We start from the raw sequence: 22,547 nt of genomic DNA, 5'->3' as shown, positions 1-22,547 counted from the left end.
ATTAAAACACAAAAGCAAAAGCATCGAAGAGTGGATTGTGGGTGGGCGAGCTGCTGCAGACAAAGCAGGGCTTGAAGTCTTCCAAACCACCCTCAGCCCCAACCTGCTGCAGGACTCAAGTATTCTGAAAGGAAGACCCTATAAGAACACACAAAGATATACTCTCACTCTAGCAAAGAAAGTAATTTGGTCCAGTTATTCCTAATCTTAAATTTTCTTGGTGATCTTTCAAGTGAGATTGGGGCCTTTTGTGCCACAGCCTGTATCACTATAATTTCATTTTTGTGGGGAGTTGACACAGGTCAACAGCCTCAGAGACTTCAAGCTTCTGGGAAACTCCTGGGTTTGGTAGAGAGAGACCCATGTGGTTGGTGGCCAATTCTAAGCAACCAGCAAAACAAAAGCTTTGCTGAGAGATGCATTTCCAAATTGCATCAAATTGGTACTTCCTGAGTACAGTTGGAGATACTTACGTTAGCCTTTTTGCTTGGAATAGTAAGCCTGTGTGTTTTCTAGGAACTGTATGCCTCTGCCTCCCAGGAGGTAACGGGACCACTGGCTTCAGCACACCAGTGGGTGGATATGACAGATGTGACCGTCTGGCTCAATTCCACACATGCAGTAAGTGCTGCTGAGACACACTGGTTATGCCCCAAGCATGAAGTTTTGGTTTGATCTCATTATTTACTTTCAGCTTAACTTTTGTCTTTTTCATTTTTGTTTTGTTTTTAAAATTTTTCCTTTAGGCAAAAACATGTAAACCAGCACTGGGCTACAGTTTTGCAGCTGGCACTATTGATGGAGTTGGAGGCCTCAATTTTACACAGGGTAAGGTGAAGTCCAGCAAAATCTATGGTTTCAGCTTCTGAAGCTTCTGGGTTCTGTTCTCTGATCAGGTTTCAATGTAGCCAATACATTTATTAATTTTTAAACTCAGGGTCTGCTGGTTTTCCAGGCTTGTACATGACCATGCACCGCTTCCCCCAGACCTAAGCAACCAGTAATATTTCTGTCTCTATATTTTCCTATTCTGGACGCTTAATACAAATGGAATCATATAATATGTGGCATTTTTTGTTGGCTTCTTTCACTTAGCATCATGTTTCAAAGGTTCATTGATACTGGAGCATGCATTTTTTTTTTTTTTTGAGACAGAATTTTACTCTTGTCACCCAGGCTGGAATACAGTGGCACCATCTCAGCTTACTGCAACCTCCACCTCTCAAGTTCAAGCGATTCTCCTGCCTCAGCCTCCCAAGTAGCTGAGACTACAGGCACCTGCCACCACGCTTGGCTAATTTTTGTATTTTTGGTAGAGATGAGGTTTCGCCATTTGGCCATGGTGGTCTGGAACTCCTGACCTCAGGTGATCCGCCCGCCTCAGCCTCCCAGAGTGCTGGGATTACAGGTGTGAGCCACTGCTCCCAGCCTCATTCTTTTTTTATGGTTGAATAATATTCCATTGTATCAACATATCAGATTTGTTTAAACCTTCCTCAGCTGATGAACATTTGGTTATCCCATGTTTTGGTTATTATGAATCTATAAATATTCTATAAATATTCGTGGGATTTTTATGTGGGTGTTTGTTTTCATCTTTCCTCTTGGGTATATATCTAGGAGTGAAATTGCTGGATTATATAACTCTATATTTAATCATCTGAGAAACTGCCAGACTATTTCTGAAATGGCTGCACCATTTTACATTTCCACAGGCAGTGTATAGGTTTCTGATTTTTTAATGTCTTTGCCAATACTTGTTATTATCTGACTTATTGAATCTAGCCACCTTAGTGGGTGTGGAGGGATATCTCATTGTGGTTTTGATTTGCATTTCCCTAATAATTAATGATGTCAAACACCTTTTCATGTGCGTATTAACCACATGTATATCTCCCTTGGAGAAATGTCATTTACTTAGTTTTCTCATTTTAAAATTTGGGTTATTTTTCTTTTTATTATTGAGTTATAAGTGTTCTTTGTGTATTCTGTATACATTCCCTTATCAGATATGTGATATAAAAATATTTTCCCAGCACTTTGGGAGGCTGAGGCAGGCAGATCATGAGGTCAGGAAATCAAGACCATCATGGTCAACATGGTGAAACCCTGTCTCTACTAAAAATACAAATTTAGCCAGACATGGTGGCGCACGCCTGTAGTCCCAGCTACTCGGGAGGCTGAGGCAGGAGAGTCACTTGAACCTGGGAGGCAGATGTTGCAGTGAGCCAAGATTGTGCCACTGCACTCCAGCCTGGCAACAGAGTGAGACTCTGTCTCAAAAAAAATTTTTTTTCTTCCATTCTGTAGGTTTTTTCACTTTATTGATTGTATCATTTGAAGCACAAACATTCTTAATTTTTATGAAGTCTAAATTTTCTTTTGTTACTCATGGTTTCGTGTCATATATGGGAATCTTTTTCCAAATTCAATGTCACGAAGATTTACGCCTATTTTCTTATAAGATTTTTATGGTTTTAGCTCTACATTTAAGTCTTGGATCCATTTTTAGTTAAACTTTGTGTATCATGGAGGTAATGGCCTGCCTTTATTCTTTTGCATATGGCTATTCAGTTATCCCAGCACCACTTACTGGAAAGATTATTTACTCATTCTATAATCTCGGCACACTGGTTAAAAATTAGTTGACACGTGGCTTTATGTCTGGATTATCAATTCTATTCCATTGATCTATATGTCTAACCTTGTGCCAGTATAACCGTCTCTTGGTTACTGTTTCCTTTAAGATCAGAAAGTATGTCTTTCTACCTTGTTCTCCTCTTCCAAGATTGTTTTGACTTCTGAGTTTCTTGCAATTCCACAGGAATTTTAGAATCAGCTTGTAAATTTTTACAAAGAAGTCAGCTGGGATTCTGATGGGAATGTCATTGAATTTACAGATTAATTTGGGGGAGTATTGCCATCTTAACAATATTATGTAATCTGATCCATGTACATAGATGTTTTAGGATTCATTTAGATCTTCTTTAATTTTTTTCAACAATGCTTTGTAATTTTAAGACAAATACAAAAAATAAATTTTGTACTTTTTGTTAAGTTTATTTGTTAGTATTTCACTCTTTTCTATGCTATTGTAAATGGAAATTTTTTCTTAATTTCATTTTTGGATTGTTCATAGAAAATGTATAGAAATACAACTGATAGCTGTATTGACCTTATATCCTACAACCTTGCTGAACTCATTTATTAGTTCTAATATTTTAATGGATAATTTAGGATTTTTCTCTATACAAGATCATGTCTTATTAAAATAGAAATATTAATAGTTTTAATTTTTCTTTTCCAATCTGAATGCCTTTTATTTCTTTTTCTTGCCTAATTGCCTGGCTAGAACCTTCAGAACAATGTTGAATAAAAGTGAAAAGAGTATATACATTCTGTGTTGTTCCTAATAGTATGGGAAAAGCATTCAGTCATTCATCATTAAGTATAATGTTAGCTCTGGGTTTTTAATCCTTTATGAGGTTGAGGAAATTTACTTCTATTCCTAGTTTCTTGAGTGTTATTATCATAAAATGGTATTCGTTTTTTGGCAAGTGTTTCTCTCTGTATCTGCTCAGATTATCATGTAATTAAAAAATTATATTAATATGTTGTACTGCATTAATCAGTTTTTGAATGTTTGACCAACTTTGTATTCCTGGAATAAATCCCAGTTGGTCATGTTCTATAACAATTCTTTCTCTGTGTTTCTGTATTCAGTTTGCTAGTATTTTGTTGTAGGTTTTTGTGTCCTATTTATCAGAGACAGTGTTCTGTAGTTTTCTTTTCTTGTGATATCTTTGTCTGGTTTTATATCAGGATAATGTTGGCCTCATAGAATGAATCAGGAAGTGTTCCCTTTTCTATTATTTTTGAAAAGTTTTGGAAAAGCTAGTACTAATTCTTTGGTTGGTGGAATTCAGCAGTAAAGCAATCTGAGCTCTGTTATTTGTTGTAAGTAGTTAAAAATGTGTTATGAATTCAATCTCTTTACTTTTTATAGTTCGTTTGTTTTTTTAGATTGCCTATTTCTTCTTGAGTCAATTTTGGTAGTTTGTCTTTCTAGAAATTTTTCCATTTTATCTAAGTCATCTAATTTGTTAGCGTACAACTACTTATAGTATTCCTTTATAATTCTTTTTATTTCTTCAAAGTCAGTATTAATGTTCTCTCTAATTTCTGATTTTAATAATTTAAGTCTTCTCTCTGTTTTTCTTGGTCAATCTAGCTAAAGTTTTGCCAATTTTGTTGACCTTTTCAAAAACCAGCTTTTGGTTTCATCGATTTTTTCTGTTTTCTTTCTACTCACTGTTTAATTGATTTTCTTTCAAATATTATTTCCTTCTTTTTCAACATTTGATTTAGTTTGCTTTCCTTTTCCGATGTCTTCAGGTGGAAGTTAGGTTATTGGTTTGAGATCTTTCTTCTTTCTTAATATATGGGCATTTACAACTATAAATGTCTCACTGAACACAGCTGTCACTGCATACCATAAGTTTTGATGTGTTGTGTTTTCATTTTCATTCATGATAAAGTATTTCCAGATTTTCCTTTGATTTCTTCCTTGATTATTAGCTATTTCAGATCATATTGCTTAATTTCTGCATATTTGTAAGTTTCCCCATTTTTTCCTATTCTTTATTTTTAATTTCATTTCACTGTATTTGGAAAATATATTTTGTATTATTTCTACTTTGTAAAATTTATTGAGGTTTGTCTTTTGGCCAGCACATGATCTATCCCAGATAATGTTCCATGTGCACGTGAGAAGAATATGTATTCTATTGTTGTTGGGTGGAGTATTCTATAGATTGGTAGGTCTAGTTCAAGTTTTCTGTTGATCTTCTGCCTAGTTGTTCTATCCATGATTGAGAGTGGGTTATTGAAAATTTCAGTATTGTTACTGAAATGTGTATTTCTTCCTTCATTTCTGTGAGTTATCAGTTTATGCTACACAGACATTTATAATTATTACATTTTTCAAATAGTGTATAGATTCTTTTTTTTCCCTTTTTTTTCTTTTCTTTTATTATTACTATACTTTAAGTTTTAGGGTACATGTGCACAACGTGCAGGTTTGTTACATATGTATACATGTGCCATGTTGGTGTGCTGCACCCATTAACTCGTCATTTAGCATTAGGTATATCTTCTAATGCTATCCCTCCCTCCTCCCCCCACCCCACAACAGTCCCCATTGTGTGATGTTCCCCTTCCTGTGTCCATGTGTTTTCATTGTTCAATTCCCACCTATGAGTGAGATCATGCAGTGTTTGGTTTTTTGTCCTTGCGATAGGTTGCTGAGAATGATGGTTTCCAGCTTCATCCATGTCCCTACAAAGGACATGAACTCATCATTTTCTATGGCTGCATAGTATTCCATGGTGTATATGTGCCACATTTTCTTAATCCAGTCTATCATTGTTGGACATTTGGGTTGGTTCCAAGTCTCTGCTATTGTGAATAGTGCCACAGTAAACATACATGTGCATGTGTCTTTATAGCAGCATGATTTATAATCCTTTGGGTATATACCCAGTAATGGGATGGCTGGGTCAAATGGTATTTCTAGTTCTAGATCCTTGAGGAATCACCACACCGACTTCCACAATGGTTGAACTAGTTTACAGTCCCACCAACAGTGTAAAAGTGTTCCTATTTCTCCACATCCTCTCCAGCACCTGTTGTTTCCTGACTTTTTAATGATCACCATTCTAACTGGTGTGAGATGTTATCTCATTGTGGTTTTGATTTGCATTTCTCTGATGGCCAGTGATGATGAGCATTCTTTCATGTGTTTTTTGGCTGCATAAATGTCTTCTTTTGAGAAGTGTCTGTTCATATCCTTCGCCCACTTTTTGATGGGGTTGTTTGTTTTTTTCTTGTAAATTTGTTTGAGTTCATTGTAGATTCTGGATATTAGCCCTTTGTAGATGAGTAGGTTGCAAAAATTTTTCCCATTTTGTAGGTGGCCTGTTCACTCTGATGGTAGTTTCTTTTGCTGTATAGAAGCTCTTGAGTTTAATTAGATCCCATTTGTCAATTTTGGCTTTTGTTGCCATTGCTTTTGGTGTTTTAGACATGAAGTCCTTGCCCATGCCTATGTCCTGAATGGTATTGCCTAGGTTTTCTTCTAGGGTGTTTATGGTTTTAGATCTAACATGTAAATCTTTAATCCATCTTGAATTAATTTTTATATAAGGTGTAAGGAAGGGATCCAGTTTCAGCTTTCTCCATATGGCTAGCCAGTTTTCCCAGCACCATTTATTAAATAGGGAATCCTTTCCCCATTTCTTGTTTTTGTCAGGTTTGTCAAAGATCAGATAGTTGTAGATAAGCGGCATTATTTCTGAGGGCTCTGTTCTGTTCCATTGGTCTATATCTCTGTTTTGGTACCAGTACCATGCTGTTTTGGTGCCTGTAGCCTTGTAGTATAGTTTGAAGTCAGGTAGCATGATGCCTCCAGCTTTGTTCTTTTGGCTTAGGATTGACTTGGCAATGTGTGCTCTTTTCTGCTTCCATATGAACTTTAAAGTAGTTTTTCCCAATTCTGTGAAGAAAGTCATTGGCAGCTTGATGGGGATAGCATTGAATCTATAAATTACCTTGGGCAGTATGGCCATTTTCACGATATTGATTCTTCCAATCCATGGGCATGGAATGTTCTTCCATTTGTTTGTATCCTCTTTTATTTCCTTGAGCAGTGGTTTGTAGTTCTCCTTGAAGAGGTCCTTCACGTCCCTTGTAAGTTAGATTCCTAGGTATTTTATTCTCTTTGAAGCAGTTGTGAATGGAAGTTCACTCATGATTTGGCTCTCTGTCTGTCTGTTATTGGTGTATAAGAATGCTTGTGATTTTTGCACATTGATTTTGTATCCTGAGACTTTGCTGAAGTTACTTACCAGCTTGAGGAGATTTTGTGGTGAGACGATGGGGTTTTCTAGATATACAATCATATCATCTGCAAGCAGGGACAATTTGGCTTATTTTTGTAATTGAATACCCTTTATTTCCTTCTCCTGCCTGATTACCCTGAGCAGAACTTCCAACACTATGTTGAATAGGAGTGGTGAGAGAGGGCATCCCTGTCTTGTGCCAGTTTTCAAAGGGAGTGCTTCCAGCTTTTTGCCCATTCAGTATGATATTGGCTGTGGGTTTTTCATAAATAGCTGTTATTATTTTGAGATACGTCCCATCAATACTTAATTTATTGAGAGTTTTTAGCATGAAGGGTTGTTGAATTTTGTCAAAGGCCTTTTCTGCATCTATTGAGATAATCATGTGGTTTTTGTCGTTGGTTCTGTTTATATGCTGGATTACATTTATCGATTTTCGTATGTTGAACCAGCCTTGCATCCCAGGGATGAAGCCCACTTGATCATGGTGGATAAGCTTTTTGATGTGCTGCTGGGTTCGGTTTGCCAGTATTTTATTGAGGATTTTTGCATCGATGTTCATCAAGGATATTGGTCTAAAATTCTCTTTTTTGGTTGTGTCTCTACCTGGCTTTGGTATCAGGATGATGCTGGCCTCATCAAATGAGTTAGGGAGGATTCCCTCTTTTTCTATTGATTGGAATAGTTTCAGAAGGAATGGTACCAGCTCCTCTTTGTACCTCTGGTAGAATTCGGCTGTGAATCCATCTGGTCCTGGACTTTTTTGGGTTGGCAAGCTATGGATTATTGCCTCAATTTCAGAGCCTGTTATTGGTCTATTCAGAGATTCAACTTCTTCCTGGTTTAAGATTCTTAATTCATAAGTTTTATAGTTACAAAACCTTTTACTCCAGATTCTGCATTTGAAGTTTATTTTTGTTTTTTACTGCTTTGTGTGTGTGTGTGTGTGTGTAGATAATTAAATGGGTATTCAGGAGAAATTATTTCGGGGACCATAAGTCAGACAACTGGTATTGTGAGTTGGTGGTGTCATTTTTCATTTTCAAAACAGGAAAAAAGTGATTTAGTCCACAAATCTGCAGTTAATTATGTCAAACTGTTTTTATTTGCAACATGAATGAGCAGGAGTAATAGAGACAAAACATTAAGGACATTCACAAAATGTACTCTGTCGTTCTCTTGACCACACTGAAGATCTAATTAAACAATAGCTCCTGTCTTAGGATGCATAAGACATTTTTCCTATTCTATTATTCAAACTGTTTGGAATCATTGAACAACAACCTTAATAAAATCTCTGAAACTCCTTAAAAGATTATTGTGCAATATTTGTCAAAATAATGACTTTTTTCAGAGGGTTGGTTCAAAGAAGTATACTAATCATAACATTTCTAATAGGGAAAACAGAAGGGGATCCATTTTGGGACACCATTCGGGACCAGATCCTGGGAAAGCCATCTGAAGAAATTAAAGAATGTCAGAAACCAAAGCCCATCCTTCTTCATACCGGAGAAGTAATGCATTTTCATTATCACAGTGAAATTATCATATTGTTACTTTTAAATTTGTGAACTGTCAGATAATGAATGGTAGATATCTACTGAGATGGGAAGTCTTATTTAGATATTCCCATATCAAGTTTTTAATATTTAAAAATGGGTTCTATGACTGTAAGGAATGAAGGTTATGGTTATGAAGTATATTGATTTACCTATTGCACTTATGATAAATAAATACAACAATTAGGACAGTGGGAAAGGCAAAATAAGATGAACATTTATCTTATTCAGAATTTATTTTTGTTGGTTCCAAGAAGGGAGTCAGCACCAAATTTTCTGCAGAAGAAAACATTTCAGGTCATCTAAAACAAAACATGTTCATGTCTAAATTTTCTCACAGTTCAGGCAACATTATCAACGAAAGCAATTTTCTTTTACACTCCTTTGAAACATATATTTTGCATTCTAAATGTCAAAAGGTCATTTCAGTATTCATAAAAACTTGGATTGTTGAGTTAGAAGCACTTTAAAAATACATTTTTTTCCTAATATCCTATTAAAATTCTTGAAAGAAGAGAGGAAAGGAAGGAATAGAGGGACAGGCTATATTATTCTGAATATGGAAAGGGTTAAATTCTCTTGGGAGAAATCTTGGAAAATAAAGCAAGACTTGGAAGCTGTAAACTTAAACTGCGATTATAATAAAAAGAGAAATTATTAAGTTAAACTATTCCAAATGGAATTCCTTATTTATTGTGTATAAGAATAGTCACCAACAGTACTCTAGGAAAATGTTTGGTTATCTGTTACACATTGTGATTTCACGATGACAGATCCACCAAAAACTTCATTGATTTCTGCAGGTTAATGGGGCTTTGGCATTTGAAATTCTCATGTTATGACTAGGACATAAATGCCCATATAGAGTATTTAATACTACATCATAAATTAGAAGCTAGAGGAACTTCTGTGACCACTGTGTGTCTGTTGACCATAGAGAGAGTGTTATCCCTAACATAATTTTCTTGTTTTGGGTTCTCAGCTATCAAAACCTCATCCCTGGCATCCAGACATTGTTGATGTTCAGATTATTACCCTTGGGTCCTTGGCCATAACTGCCATCCCCGGGGAGTTTACGTAAGTTCTTTTTATTACTTAGTTAAAAATGTGTTCATTGTATGTTCTGTTGGAATTGCTTCTTATCATGAAAAGATCATTCTGTACTGACCCCTTAGTATCCTACTGTACTGTCTGGTGACAGTGACAAATATTCCTACCCTCTTTTGCTGGGGCCTCTGAAGAATAACTATCTCTATGCTTATTATTTATGGCTAACCTGAAGCAGACATGAAAATTAAAAAAAAAAACTTATCCCAAATTAAAATGATGCCATGAGTTATTATACCAGTAGAAAGATTTGCAGTCATATTAAAATACAGGTACTTGAAATAATCAGATTAGGTATTAAAAGCATGGAAGAATGTTTTTAAAACTCCTTGATACGTAGTCTTCCTATCTCAGTAACTGGCAAATTTATATCTTTCCAGCGGGTCCTATCTCTTGCAGTCATCCTTGAATTTCCTCTTTTTCTGTTTTTTCCTCTTTAAATTCTTCAGCAAATTTTGTACACTCTACCCAACACCTTCTGTCACTTCCCTTCTTGGTCTAAGTTACCATGATCTTTTACACAGATTTTTGCAATAACCTGCTGTCTGGTCTGCTTCATTCTGCCTTTACTCCTCTGCAGTTTTTTTTTTTCTCAACACAGCAGCTAGATTAAGCTCTTTAAAGTATAAATTAAATAATATCATGTCTTTGCTCAAAACCTTCCAGTAGCTTCTCATTTCATTCCAGGTAAATCCTCAAACTTCGAGCTCCTACATGATCTGTTCTTCATCAAGCTCTCCTATCTGATTTCTTACCTCTCTCCCCTTTACTCACCTCTGATTCAGCCACATTGGCTTTATTACACTTATACAGTAATGTATTTTCTACCTAACTCAGCTTTTATAAACATAGACTGCAACTGATCATTTTGTTGACTCAAGAATGGAAAATAATGATGATTTTTGCCAGTGATAACCACTGATTCTGTTTCCTTCTTTTAGTCAAATTGACTGTTTTCAGTTTAGGATTTATTTTGAAGCTAGGACAGGCAGGAAAAAAGCTCAAGTTTAGCTTTTCATAGTCATTGGGTTCCTACATATTTTACTATTGTGTGATGAGCCAGGGTAATTTTTTGGCTTTCACTGCAAGTGTTTCTGCATACTCTGCACACTTCTGAGTAGGAAAACGTTTACATAATTGTTTTCTTGACTCAGGACCATGTCTGGACGAAGACTTCGAGAGGCAGTTCAAGCAGTAAGTTAAAAATAAAATAACATATCTACATGTTCATATTTGGCAAACAGGAAAGTATATCCTATCCCTATGATCCTATATCTTTTAAATTAATCTTTTTTAAGATGACTAGAGTTCCACATTTCTTGAAATTAATGGCTGAGGTTAATATGAAATATTGGTAGTATAAGAACCGGACTTAAAAAACATAAGGGAATTATCATTAGGTTAAAAATATTTTATTGGTATTTATGTATTAATATTTTAAAATTTGATAATGTTTGTATACATTAAATACTAAGTAACCTCTAAGTACCTCAATATCTTAAATTTCTGTGAACAGTCTAAATAAAATGTATTACATTTTGGGAATTCTGTATTTTATCTGTGCTGTATTTTGAATTTTCTTTATATTCAGGCAGTATTGTAAATGGTTCTAAAATGACATGTCAAAAATGTCTTGTTACTTAGCACTGGAAATTACTATTCTGGTTAGCTAATAGCCACCCATTAGAGTTTTTAATAAGTTGATTTTTTAAATCCCTATTTTAGAAGTAAGAAGTTTCTACATCTGCAACTGTGATCATCAAGGTATTTGTAGATCCATTGACTTGTCCAACTGTAGTGCAGAGTTAGAAAAATTTTATTAAGAAAAATATCTTAAACTAATAATGTAATCAATGCTTGTGTGTTAAGGATAACAGAATGAAAACATACTTAAAGATGAAGAGTAATTTTATTGTGTTTTACCTTTCTGTCCTAGGAATTTGCATCTCATGGGATGCGGAACATGACTGTTGTTATTTCAGGTCTATGCAATGTCTATACACATTACATTACCACTTATGAAGAATACCAGGTAAAGCAAAACGTTTTCATCATTTAAATGAATTATACCCCAGTAAAGACTATTGTGTCAAATGCAGACTTGCTTTGTAAACTTTCCCAGTCATGTTTCTGAGAGATGATTATGTTTTAGGTATAGCAGGTAAGAGAATGATAAGCCAGAGGTCGTATTTAAGAGTTTCAAATACATCATTTTAAGTCCCGGTCAGGATTCTAGTTTTACTGACTTACATTTTCCCTGAAATTAATTATTTTGTCAGTGGCACTGGTAATAAGCCTGGGTTGTGGCATAAAACATTTCTAACACTATTCTTAATGCATTTGATGCCTTAAGCCTCTGTAGCACCGGAGAAAACTCCTACTAGTAGCTGTTTATTGAATGCACTGGTTAAGACTTTGCAAATGTTATTTAAAGTAATCCTCACAGTATATCCAGAAGTAGGGTATAATTATATTGATGATATATATTAAGAAACAGAGTCCCAGAGAGTTTGAGGGAGGCTGGTAGCTGGTAATATTTCATTGTTCATAAATAGTCCAGAAAGCAGCCCAAGTACTTTTTAAGTAAAACATGAAAACAGTCCAGTCTCATAATTAATAATTTCTGTTAATAATATATCTGCTGGTATATAACAGCAGTGCATACAGAGGCATACAGTCTACCCCTTGGTAAATATTCAGTGATACTAAGAGTAGACTCTGCCCTGCTACCCTCTGTTGGCTTTCCTGAAGGTCCCTGCCTTCTAGGAATTCCCATTGAAAAAGGGGTCTTGATGCTAAACTTGGATAGGAATAATTACATCCTTTCTTCACTACCTCTAACTGTTATTAAGCATTTCTGTCAATTACAAATATAGGAAACAAACAATTATTTTAGCAGTACCTCTGTCACCAATAGGAACCACAGATATTTTCATATCACATATAGTGATTGGAGGTCTAGAAATGTCTTTTACTCTTATTGCTATTTTATAATCACAGTTGTTATTAGATCCTCAGATAGATCTTGTTATTCAATAGCATAATAAAGAAGCACATACAGTACTGTATCACAACATTGGTTTATTATAGTATGGTAAATATATTTCAACCCAACTGGTTTCCTTTGTCAATTCCATGTATTTTATTTTACACCTTTAGAAACATTATTCTGAGGGAGGTCCTTAGGTCTCAACATGCTGCCAAAGGAGTCCATGTCACAAACAAGGTTAGGAACCCCTACTAGCTTGTCTCCTGGTCCAGGTGAGATGGGAATGTTCCCTGAACCCCCTTGCAGTATGTGCAACAGGGGTGTGGCTCCTCTGTTTGGCTGCTGTATATGCTCAAACCCTTAATGGGAAGGGGAGCACATAGACAGGCAGGTGCAGGAGCAAAGGCAAGTACTTTTGGGCGCTGGCAGGAGCAAATTCCATGTGGTCCCTGCAGCAGTATCTAGGTATGGGTGCCTGCTACTCCAGAAGCCCAAGTGGGCATGTGTTACATACGGTGCACTTTTTTAGCTTTGCTGTCTGCAGATAGCTTAAGTGTTAAACAGCTCAGTGCCCTCTTGGTACCCAGGTCCTTGTCCAGTGTCTAGGAAGAATCAGGTTACAAATAGACATGAAGGATGAATTCAGGGTTTTATTGAGTGGTAGAGGTAGCTCTCTGTGGGATGAATGGGGAGCTGGAAAGGGGATGGAGTGGGAAGATGATCTTCCCCTGGAGTTTGGCTGTCCAGTGGCCAATCTCCTCTCCAACCATCCGCAGCTAAACTCCTCTCAGAGTTCAGATGCTCCTTCTCTTTTCTCTGCTGTGCCATTCTGCCATTCTGCTTTTCTGTTCATCTCCTTGTCTGCTTGTGGAGCTGGGGATTTGGAGTTTATATGGGTACAGGATAGGAGGGCATAGTGAACAAAAAGGCAAAACAGGAATGTTTGGGTGCAAAAATAGAAATGCTTGTTCTTGTTTAGGGCCACAGGTTTCCAGGCTTAAGGGTGGGGCCTTTGCCAGGGAACCACTCTCTTCTACCCAGTATTTTCCTGTCACCTGTCCATATCACAGGGATCTACTCCTGCAAGGATTACTATTAATTACATTATTCACTCGACAGACATGTATTGTGACAGATACTGTGTTAGCCACTTTCTGGGGCATAATGATGAAAAGAATCTGTCCCTTTCCTCAAGATCACTAGAAGCCAGGGGTCTAGTAGAAAGACAGAAAGGAGAACAGATGATTACATTTTCATGGAAGGCATGCACAAGGTGTTATAAAAATAAAGAGAAAGAACACCAGCTCAGACTGGGTATTTGAGGACTGGGACTGTTCAGGAAGATGTAACATCTGTATGAGTTCTTGAGAACAAGTGAGAGTTAAGCAAATAAAAAGTAAGAATGTATCCTATATAGAAGAAACTATATATGCAAAGGTCCAGAAGGCAGGCACATTGATGGACCATAATTAGTTGAGTAGCATGGAGTAAGTATGGGGAGGGTGATGGTAAGGAGATGGGAACCAGAGTGGGAGACACAGGTTAGCTGATGGATAGTCTTACATGCTATGCTACTGAGCCTTCACTCAGTAAGGAAGGCTTTGGGGGAACTGCAGTAGGATTCTAAGCAAGAGAATGCTTTGATAAAATTTTGTGATTTAGAAAGGTCAATAGGATGGCAGTGTAGAAAATGAATTGGAAGGGCTTGTGTATAGGCAGAGGACTGATTAAGAAGCCATAGTGTAGTTAAGATCTGGGAAAGACATGGACATGCATACTTGAGGGTGAAGGCTGGGAGGAAACTACTTATCAGGTACTGTGCTTATTACCTGGCTGATGAAATAATCTGTACAACCAACCCTCATGACATGTGATTTACCTATATAACAAACCTGAACATGTACCTCTGAACCTAATATAAATATAAAAAAAAGAGATCTGGGTGAGAAATGAGGGTTTGAACTAAGGTAAAATCTACTTATACCTTAGGAGAAAGTAAGACAGGAAAATGAAAGATCTCAGGAGATTTGAAGGAGGCAGAATTACCAGATGTGGAGACTGATAGGATATAGGATGCAGGAGAGAGGGGTCTAAGGTAACTGCCAGCTGATCCTCACATGGGAGACTGGAAAGATGACATTCGCTGAGATGAGAATGTTGTGGAGGAAGCTGGTATGTCTGGAGTGGTGAGGTTGGTTTTAGATTTGTTAACTTTGAAGTTCCTGTAGAAGAATCAAAGGCCTGGAGGTCGGCTAAAAGATGCATTTGGCTCAATTTCATGGCTTTGTGATGGATTAAATGTCCTTCTCCAATTAGCACCTTCTAACTATTTTTCAGAAGTTACTAGGACTCTTTTTGTTTTTTTTTCTTCTGATATATGACCTGGGGGAAAGCATTCATATTACAAGTACTTATAATAGGCTAAAGCTTAGGAGCTAGCACCTTCTTTCATAGTAAATAGAGTGACAGTCTAAATGGCATAAGCAGAGAGAACCCACTGCTTTTGACAGTTCATAGGAGTCATTTACCTTGACCAGTAAATGGAAATGCCCATCCTCTTTTGTCATTCATAATCTTGAAGATTATGCCAGTTTTGAATAATGTGAGATGTCAAGCATCACACTTACCTAAAATGCTACACCTCTGTAAATGGATTTAAATATGCAGAACCATATACAACTCTCCCTGCCTTTCCTGCAGGCTCAGCGATATGAGGCAGCATCGACAATTTATGGACCGCACACATTATCTGCTTATATTCAGCTCTTCAGAAACCTTGCTAAGGCTATTGCTACGGTAATCAAATGTTGTTTGTGTGTGTGTGTGTGTGTGTGTGTGTGTGTGTGTGTATGTCTGTATGTGTCTGTGTCTGGGTAAGAAAATGCAGAGGGAAGCAAAAGAGAACCTTAGCTTCGAGTGTTCAGTTTGACAACCTTTATATTTTACAAAATTTATAGCTTTGTGGTATCTCTAAGAAAATAAATAAAATTTCTTTCCAAATTTTGGATCTAGTTAACATCCTTTCATGGTGGCAGCTTCTTTCATATATATTATCTCATTATTTTTACAACCATCATGCGAAGTTAAGGAGATATAATTTCTCCCCAGTTTTCAGAGGAGCACATAGGCTTGAAGATAAGTGATGAAGCTTACTACACCTGGGAGTTGAACCTGCATTCTCTAATCCTTGCCAGATTCTCCCCACTCACTCCAAAAGTTGAGTAGGTCAGCATTCTAAGATGCCCATTTTCCACATTATAATATCTCGGAAATTGGGATGCATTTTCCAATCAGAGGACGTTTATTATTATAATTAGCAGTATGCTTTTACTTTCTTGGTGGTTCAAAAGATAACATGAGTTGTTAAATCAATGGAAGCTTAGATTTGATGTAAAAATAGTGGTGCCTTGGAATGAACACATTGCATCTACCTAAAATATATACCACTGAACAAGTTTGCTTGATTTAAAAGAACTTCACTTGTGGAAATCTTTCCTTTGGATGCAGTTGTTTATGAAGCTGCAACTGTGATGTCAGAAGGTTAGTCAACAAACAAGATAAAGAGCTTAAAATAATAAGCAGCCCATTATATAATAATTTGTAAGCCTCAATAAAAAATGTGAAACAATTATGGCATAGCAAAGAAAATAAATCCCTTTTAATGAAAGAGCTTGGATATATTAAATTGAAATAAATGAAATGGTTGTCTCTGTAGGTCGCATCAGTTGAATGTTGAAAATTTCGTATTCCTGTATTATTAGTTACTGATTGTGTGTTTGAAATTTCAGTATTTTATATAATTTCTTTGCACATATTTTAATCAATTGATATTTATTTTCATTTTATCATAATTTTGCTCTCAGTTTTAGGTTACTTTTTTTGAATAACTGTTTGTATTTATTTATTTATTTTTATTATAAAAGCCAAATCTATTTGTAGGACATTCAGATTATACAGAAAAGCATAAACCTATAACCCATCCCTAGAGATAACTACTGTTTAACTGTCACTATGCTCATAGGTCTATAGTTCTTCCCATGAAAATAGATTCTTCAAATTTTGTAGTGACAATGAAGAAAAATGCAATTAATTTGGTGGAAATTTGTTTTACAGTCAAACCTCTGGTCAAGCACTTTAAAACTAGCTATGTGATCTTGAAAAAAACCACTGAATATGTCTAAGCCTATTTTCTCATTTGCAAAATGGGAATGGTAATACATAACCTATCTCATATGCAGTTGTAAAGATTAAATCCATAATGTGAGGAATAAAGAGCATTAAATATTCATTGAAAGTAATGGCAAAATGCCAATTACTTTTGTACCAACCTAATATATATATAGGAATATTTGAAAATTGAGATTTGTACTTTTATGACACTATTAAAAATGGTAAACTTTGTGGGCAACATAGATTAAACCAGTCAGGATATGGGATGATCTTAAATTTTAAATTAAAAATATATTTATTATATTCTTTTATTAGCACAGACAAGAATCTAGGAAAAAACTGGGTACTGACTCCAGGTGAGAGTGGCTCAATACTTTTTAAAAATTAAAATAATAATTACGTTGTCATGTTATAATTACTTTTTTGCATGTTAGGCCCCTGTACAAAGTCAGACAATTTGAAAGTATGCTTCCAACCTTGTACTCTGGTCACTGTCCTTATGTTGTCTAGGGGAATAGAAGAGTTGCCTATGACCAAAACTTTCTTCCAGTGACGAGAGTTTAAATTATGAATTTCTAGGCTCATGCTTAGCAAGGCTACCTTCCTGTTTTGCTCAAGGTTGTTAGCTCTTGGAGTATGTATATGTGTGTTTGCACTCTTCCATTAATGCAGGCATTTCTGGGGCTGGAGGCCTGGGGAAAGGGTCTTTAACTCTACATGTGCACTCCTTAACAAATGCTCTCTGTTCCAGGACACGGTAGCCAACCTGAGCAGAGGTCCAGAACCCCCCTTTTTCAAACAATTAATAGTTCCATTAATTCCTAATATTGTGGATAGAGCACCAAAAGGCAGAACTTTTGGGGATGTTCTGCAGCCAGCAAAACCTGAATACAGAGTGGTAAGACTCATGAACGGACCTTGGAATCCTTTAGAGGGCTGTTTTGGGGGATGAGGGGAAGAATGTCACTTAGTGTCACCATTTGCCTCTAATCATGCTGTAGACCAGCTGTTAGCAATGATAATTTTGACCATTGTTCTTATCTCTGCAAAAGTAATGAGAATGGGGAAATATTTATTTTTTGTAAGTAATTGTGTCAAATTGAAATTCTAAAATCCAAATTATTCCTTTTCTTAAATGAATGATCATGGAACTATTCACTGGCACTGAGAGTTGTCTCTTAAGTCAAGGATAGGAAAAACATACAGAAATGAAGCAGAATTTGTACCATTACTATTTTATATCAATCTTGTGCCCTGAAAGCTTGCTGAATCAGTTATTAGTTTCAACAGTTTTTCTGCGGGGAGGAGGGATGAGTAAGAGGGGAGTCTGAATTCCTTAGGAATTTCTACATATAGTATCATGTCATCTGTGAATAAAAATAAACTTACTTATTCCTTTCTATATTTCTTTTCTAAATGCACTTAATTATTTTTCCTTATTGGACTGGCTAGAACCTTCAATAGAATGTTTTGCTTTTTAAAAAATTTTATTTAATTTTCTAAGTGGTAAATAAAAATTATATATATTTATTGTGTACAAGATGGTGTTTTGAAATATGTATACATGGGGAATGGCTCAATTGAGCTAATTAACATATACATTATGTCACATACTATTTTTTGTTGTGAGAAAATTTGAGACTTTCTTAACAATTTTTAAAATACAATATGTTGTTTTTAACTGAAGCCATTAAGTTGTACAGTAGCCCTCTTGAGCTTATTCCCCTTGTCTAAATGAAATTTTATATTCTTTGATCAATACTTCCCCAACCCCCTAACCTCCTAGCCCCTGGTAACTAACCTTCTGCCAACATTCTACTCTCTACTTCTATGAGTTTAACTCTTTAAGGTTCTATATATAAGTGAGATCATGTGGTATTTATCTTTCTGTACCTGACTTATTTCACTGAATCTAATGTTCTCCAGGTTTATCCATGTTGTATCAAATGTAAGGATCTCATTCTTATTTATGGCTGAATAGTATTCCATTGTGTATATGTACTACGTTTTCTTTATCCATTCATCCATTGATGGACACTTAGGTTGTTTCCTATCTTGGCTATTGTGAACAGTGCTGCAATAAACATGGGATTGCACATATCCCTTCAACAAACTGATTTCATTTCCTTTCTCTATATACCCAGAAATGGTATTGTGTATAATATTTTACAATAGTTCTATTTTTAATTTTTTGAGAAACCTCTTGCTGCTTTTCATAATGGCTGCACTAATTCACATTCTCATGAACAGTGTGCAAGAGTTACCTTTTTCTACATTCTTATCAACACTTGTCTTTTGTCTTTTTTAATATTATACATTCTAACAGGTATTAGGTGATATCTTGTTGTAGTTTTAATTTGCATTTCTTCGATGATCACTGATATTGAACATTTAAAAAAATACCCTGTTGAGCATTTGTATGTCTTCTTTGGAGAAATATTTATTCAGGTCATTTTCTTATTTTCAAATTAGGTTATTTGTTTTCTTGCTATAGAGTTGTTTGAGTACCTTATGTCTTTTGGATATTAACTCTTTATTGGATGCATAGTTTGCAAATGTTTTCTCCCATTCTTTAGGTTGTCTCCTCACTTTGTTAATTGTTTTTTTGGTTGTGCAGAAACTGTTTAGTTTGATGTAATATGTGTCTGTTTTTGCTTTTGTTGCTTTTGCATTAGGGGTCATATTAAAAAAAAAATATTGCCTACACCAACATCATGGAGCTTTTCCTTTAGGTTTTCTTTCAGTTGTTTTATAGTTTCAGGTTTTATATTTAAATCTTTAATCAATTTTGAATTAATTTTTGTATTTCATTCTTCTGCATGTGGATATCCAGTTTTCCCAGCAGCATTTATTGAAGAGACTGTCACTTCCCCATTGTGCGTTCTTGGCACCTTTGTCAAAAATCAATTTACCATAAATGTGCGGGCTTACTTCTGGGCTCCATTGGTCTATGTGTACCAATGGTGTGTTGATTACTTTAGGCCAGTACCATGCTGTGTTGATTACTATAGCTTTGTAGTATATTTTGAAGTCAGGTTGTGTGGTACCTTCAGCTTTGTTCTTTTTGCTGAAGATCCAATCCAATGTCAAATAAAAGTTGTGGGACTGGACATTCTTGTCTTGTTTCTAATCTTAGTAGAAAAGTATTCAGTTTTTCACCATTTAGTATGATGTTTTCTTTAGGATTTTTGTAGATTCTCTTTTTCATGTTTTATGCCTAGCTTACTGAGAGTTTTTGTCAGAAATCAGTGTTGGAGTTTTGCAATTTTTTTTCTACTAAGGTGACAATGTGGTTTTGTCTTTTGTTATTTTAATAAGGTATTTGCATTCATTGGTTTTCAGATGTTAAATAAATGCCATATCATTTAGTCATGGTGTATAATCCTTTTTAGATGTTGCTGAATTTGATTTGCTAATATATTGTAAGGAGTTTTCTACTCATGTCCATGAGGGATATTTTTAGTTTTCTTTTTATGTGTTGTCTTTGCCTTTGGTATTGGGGCAATAGTGGTTTCAAAGAATGAGTTGGGAAATGTTTCCTCTTGTACTTTCTGAAAAAGTATCCAAAAGATTGGCATTATTTACTCTTTAAATATTTGATTGGATTGACCAGCAAGGCCATATGGACCTAGCTTTTCTTTATGGCAAAATTTTTATTACTAATTCAATTTCTTTACTTGTTATATGCCCATTCATATGTCCTATTTTTTTCCTTGCATCAATTTTGTGTCATTCTAGGAATTTATCTTTATAGGAATTGGTATCGTTCTAGGAATTTTCTCATTTCATATAAGTTGTTTAATTTGTTGGTGTAATATAAAAGTTGTTATTACTCATGATAATCACCTATAATCCTTTTAATTTCTTAAGAGTTGACAATGATATCCCCTCTTTCTTTCTAATTTTGGTAATTTGTGTCCTTAAAGAACTAGCATTTAGTTTTATTGCTTTTACCTATTGCGTTACCTATTACTAATTTTTTTAGGCAGGACCAGAGCAGCTTTTCATCTTGAGCAAATCCCTTCCTCACTTCCCCAAGCACCCCTCATCCCCTCATGCACTGATGTAAAATTCTATTGAATTATGAGGTTTTCCAGTCTGGCCTGGTGGGAGCAGAATCTTGTCACAACTCTCTATGAGCCTGGGGACTGTTCTCTGTAATTTTGTTAGCCCATTCTTTTCCTGGCTTCTGGTAGTTCCCTTATATGCATGCAAACTTGAGGGGAGCTTTCTGCAAATCTCCAGATTTCTGTCTCTGTGCAGCTATCTTCTCTATGATGCTCTGTGCTATAAACTCAAGACTATTTGACTTTTGTGGACACCTAGCTCCATATCCTCAACTTTGACTGTCAGACTTGGCCTGAATTCTCCTCCTTCTGCCGTGGCCCGTAAACTCTGATGACATTGAGTTGGTGGATTACAGGGTTCTCGTTTGTCTGCTGCCACTCAAATATCACTGTCTTTCTTTGTCACTTGAAAATCCATTGTTTAATATATATTTTTTCCAGTTTTTTAGTTGTTTCAGGTGGGAGGATAAATACACATCCTGCCACTCCATCTCTTATAAAAATAAAAGCTTAACTATAAATGTAAGCATAAATATGAGTCATCTGCGGAAAGTTTTGACTGTTCTAATTTGATTCAAATATTCCTGTATTTGTGTTGGGAGGGAGGTGTGAGGAATTATCAAGGCCTGAAGAAGCCATTTTAATATGCTGTCACTAATATAAACTACAGCTCTAGATCTTCACTTATATCTAAGTCTACCAAAAGCAAACTCATTGGCCAAACATTCCTATGTCTATTGTTGCAAGGGTTAATATTCTTAGAAGATAACTTACTTGATTAAATAGAACAAAATCTATAAAGGCACCCTAAATCATAGAATTTATAATAAATAATGCCCAAAATATGAGTATATCAGAAATCCTTTTATTAGAAATCATTAAATGAATTTTTACTTTCAGGGAGAAGTTGCTGAAGTTATATTTGTAGGTGCTAACCCGAAGAATTCAGTACAAAACCAGGTAGGCATCAGTGATTTTCTTTTACAAATGTAAATCCACTTTTTAGCCATTCATTCATTTAAATATCCCTCTAGAGGTTAATAACATAAAGACAAAATGTTCCAACTTGTTTTCCATCTTATTTTGTAGGTACGGGAAAATATTCAATAGGTAGTTAATGTGGATTGAGTCTGGGTAAAAGCACACAGGAAACATATAATTGGCTCCACTTAGGACCAAGTATAGCATAATGCATGTATGACTGCATTGTCTGTCAAGAAGATGTTAAGTTGAATACAATCCCATATATATAGTTATGTGCCATATGTAATGATGTTTCAGTCAAAGATGAACTGCGTTTATGACAGTGGTCCCATGAGATTATAATACTATACTTTTACTGTACCTTTTCTACGTTTAGGTATGTTTAGATACACAAATACTTACCATTGTGTTACAATTGCCTACAACATTCAATACAGTAACGGGCTGTACAAATTTGTAGCCTAGGAGCCACAGGCTATACCATATAGCCTAGGTGTGTAGGAGGCTACACCATCTAAGTTTGTGTAAGTCTAAGTCTGTGATGCTCATACAATGATGAATTTGCCTAACAATGCACTTCTCAGGATGTATCCGATATATGACTGTATTCAAATATATAGAACTCTACCAAGTGTAGTGAAATAGTCAAAGGGCCAACTGAAGGATGTGTGTCTTTGGCTTCTTCTTCTCTTTCTGGCTCTCTCCTCCTCCTCTACACTACCATCTCTGGTCCTACCCGTACTGTTGTGGAACGGTCACGGATCCTCGGGTG

At 35.7% G+C, this 22,547-nt stretch overlaps 1 protein-coding gene across 3 annotated transcripts in view; it reads left to right on the top strand.

The window, feature by feature from the left end:
• LOC100437539 (putative inactive neutral ceramidase B) overlaps positions 1–22,547 on the top strand; it is a 63,735-nt gene that overhangs the window by 35,979 nt on the left and 5,209 nt on the right. The window contains exons 10-18 of one of the 3 annotated variants that reach the window (XM_024254163.3): positions 517–621; positions 747–828; positions 8,298–8,413; positions 9,441–9,535; positions 10,720–10,759; positions 11,502–11,597; positions 15,255–15,350; positions 17,476–17,622; positions 21,692–21,751. In XM_024254163.3, coding sequence (XP_024109931.3) covers positions 517–621; positions 747–828; positions 8,298–8,413; positions 9,441–9,535; positions 10,720–10,759; positions 11,502–11,597; positions 15,255–15,350; positions 17,476–17,622; positions 21,692–21,751 — 837 coding nt within the window. Of the gene's footprint in view, positions 1–516; positions 622–746; positions 829–8,297; positions 8,414–9,440; positions 9,536–10,719; positions 10,760–11,501; positions 11,598–15,254; positions 15,351–17,475; positions 17,623–21,691; positions 21,752–22,547 lie in introns of those variants that run through there. The other 2 variants (XM_054523519.2, XM_024254164.3) reach the window with 2 other exon arrangements.

This window comes from Pongo abelii, chromosome 8 (genome assembly GCF_028885655.2).
Source record: "Pongo abelii isolate AG06213 chromosome 8, NHGRI_mPonAbe1-v2.0_pri, whole genome shotgun sequence".
Taxonomy (NCBI): domain Eukaryota; kingdom Metazoa; phylum Chordata; class Mammalia; order Primates; family Hominidae; genus Pongo; species Pongo abelii.
The sequence above is the reverse complement of the archived record's forward strand: the minus strand, read 5'-3'. Positions and strand labels throughout refer to the sequence as shown.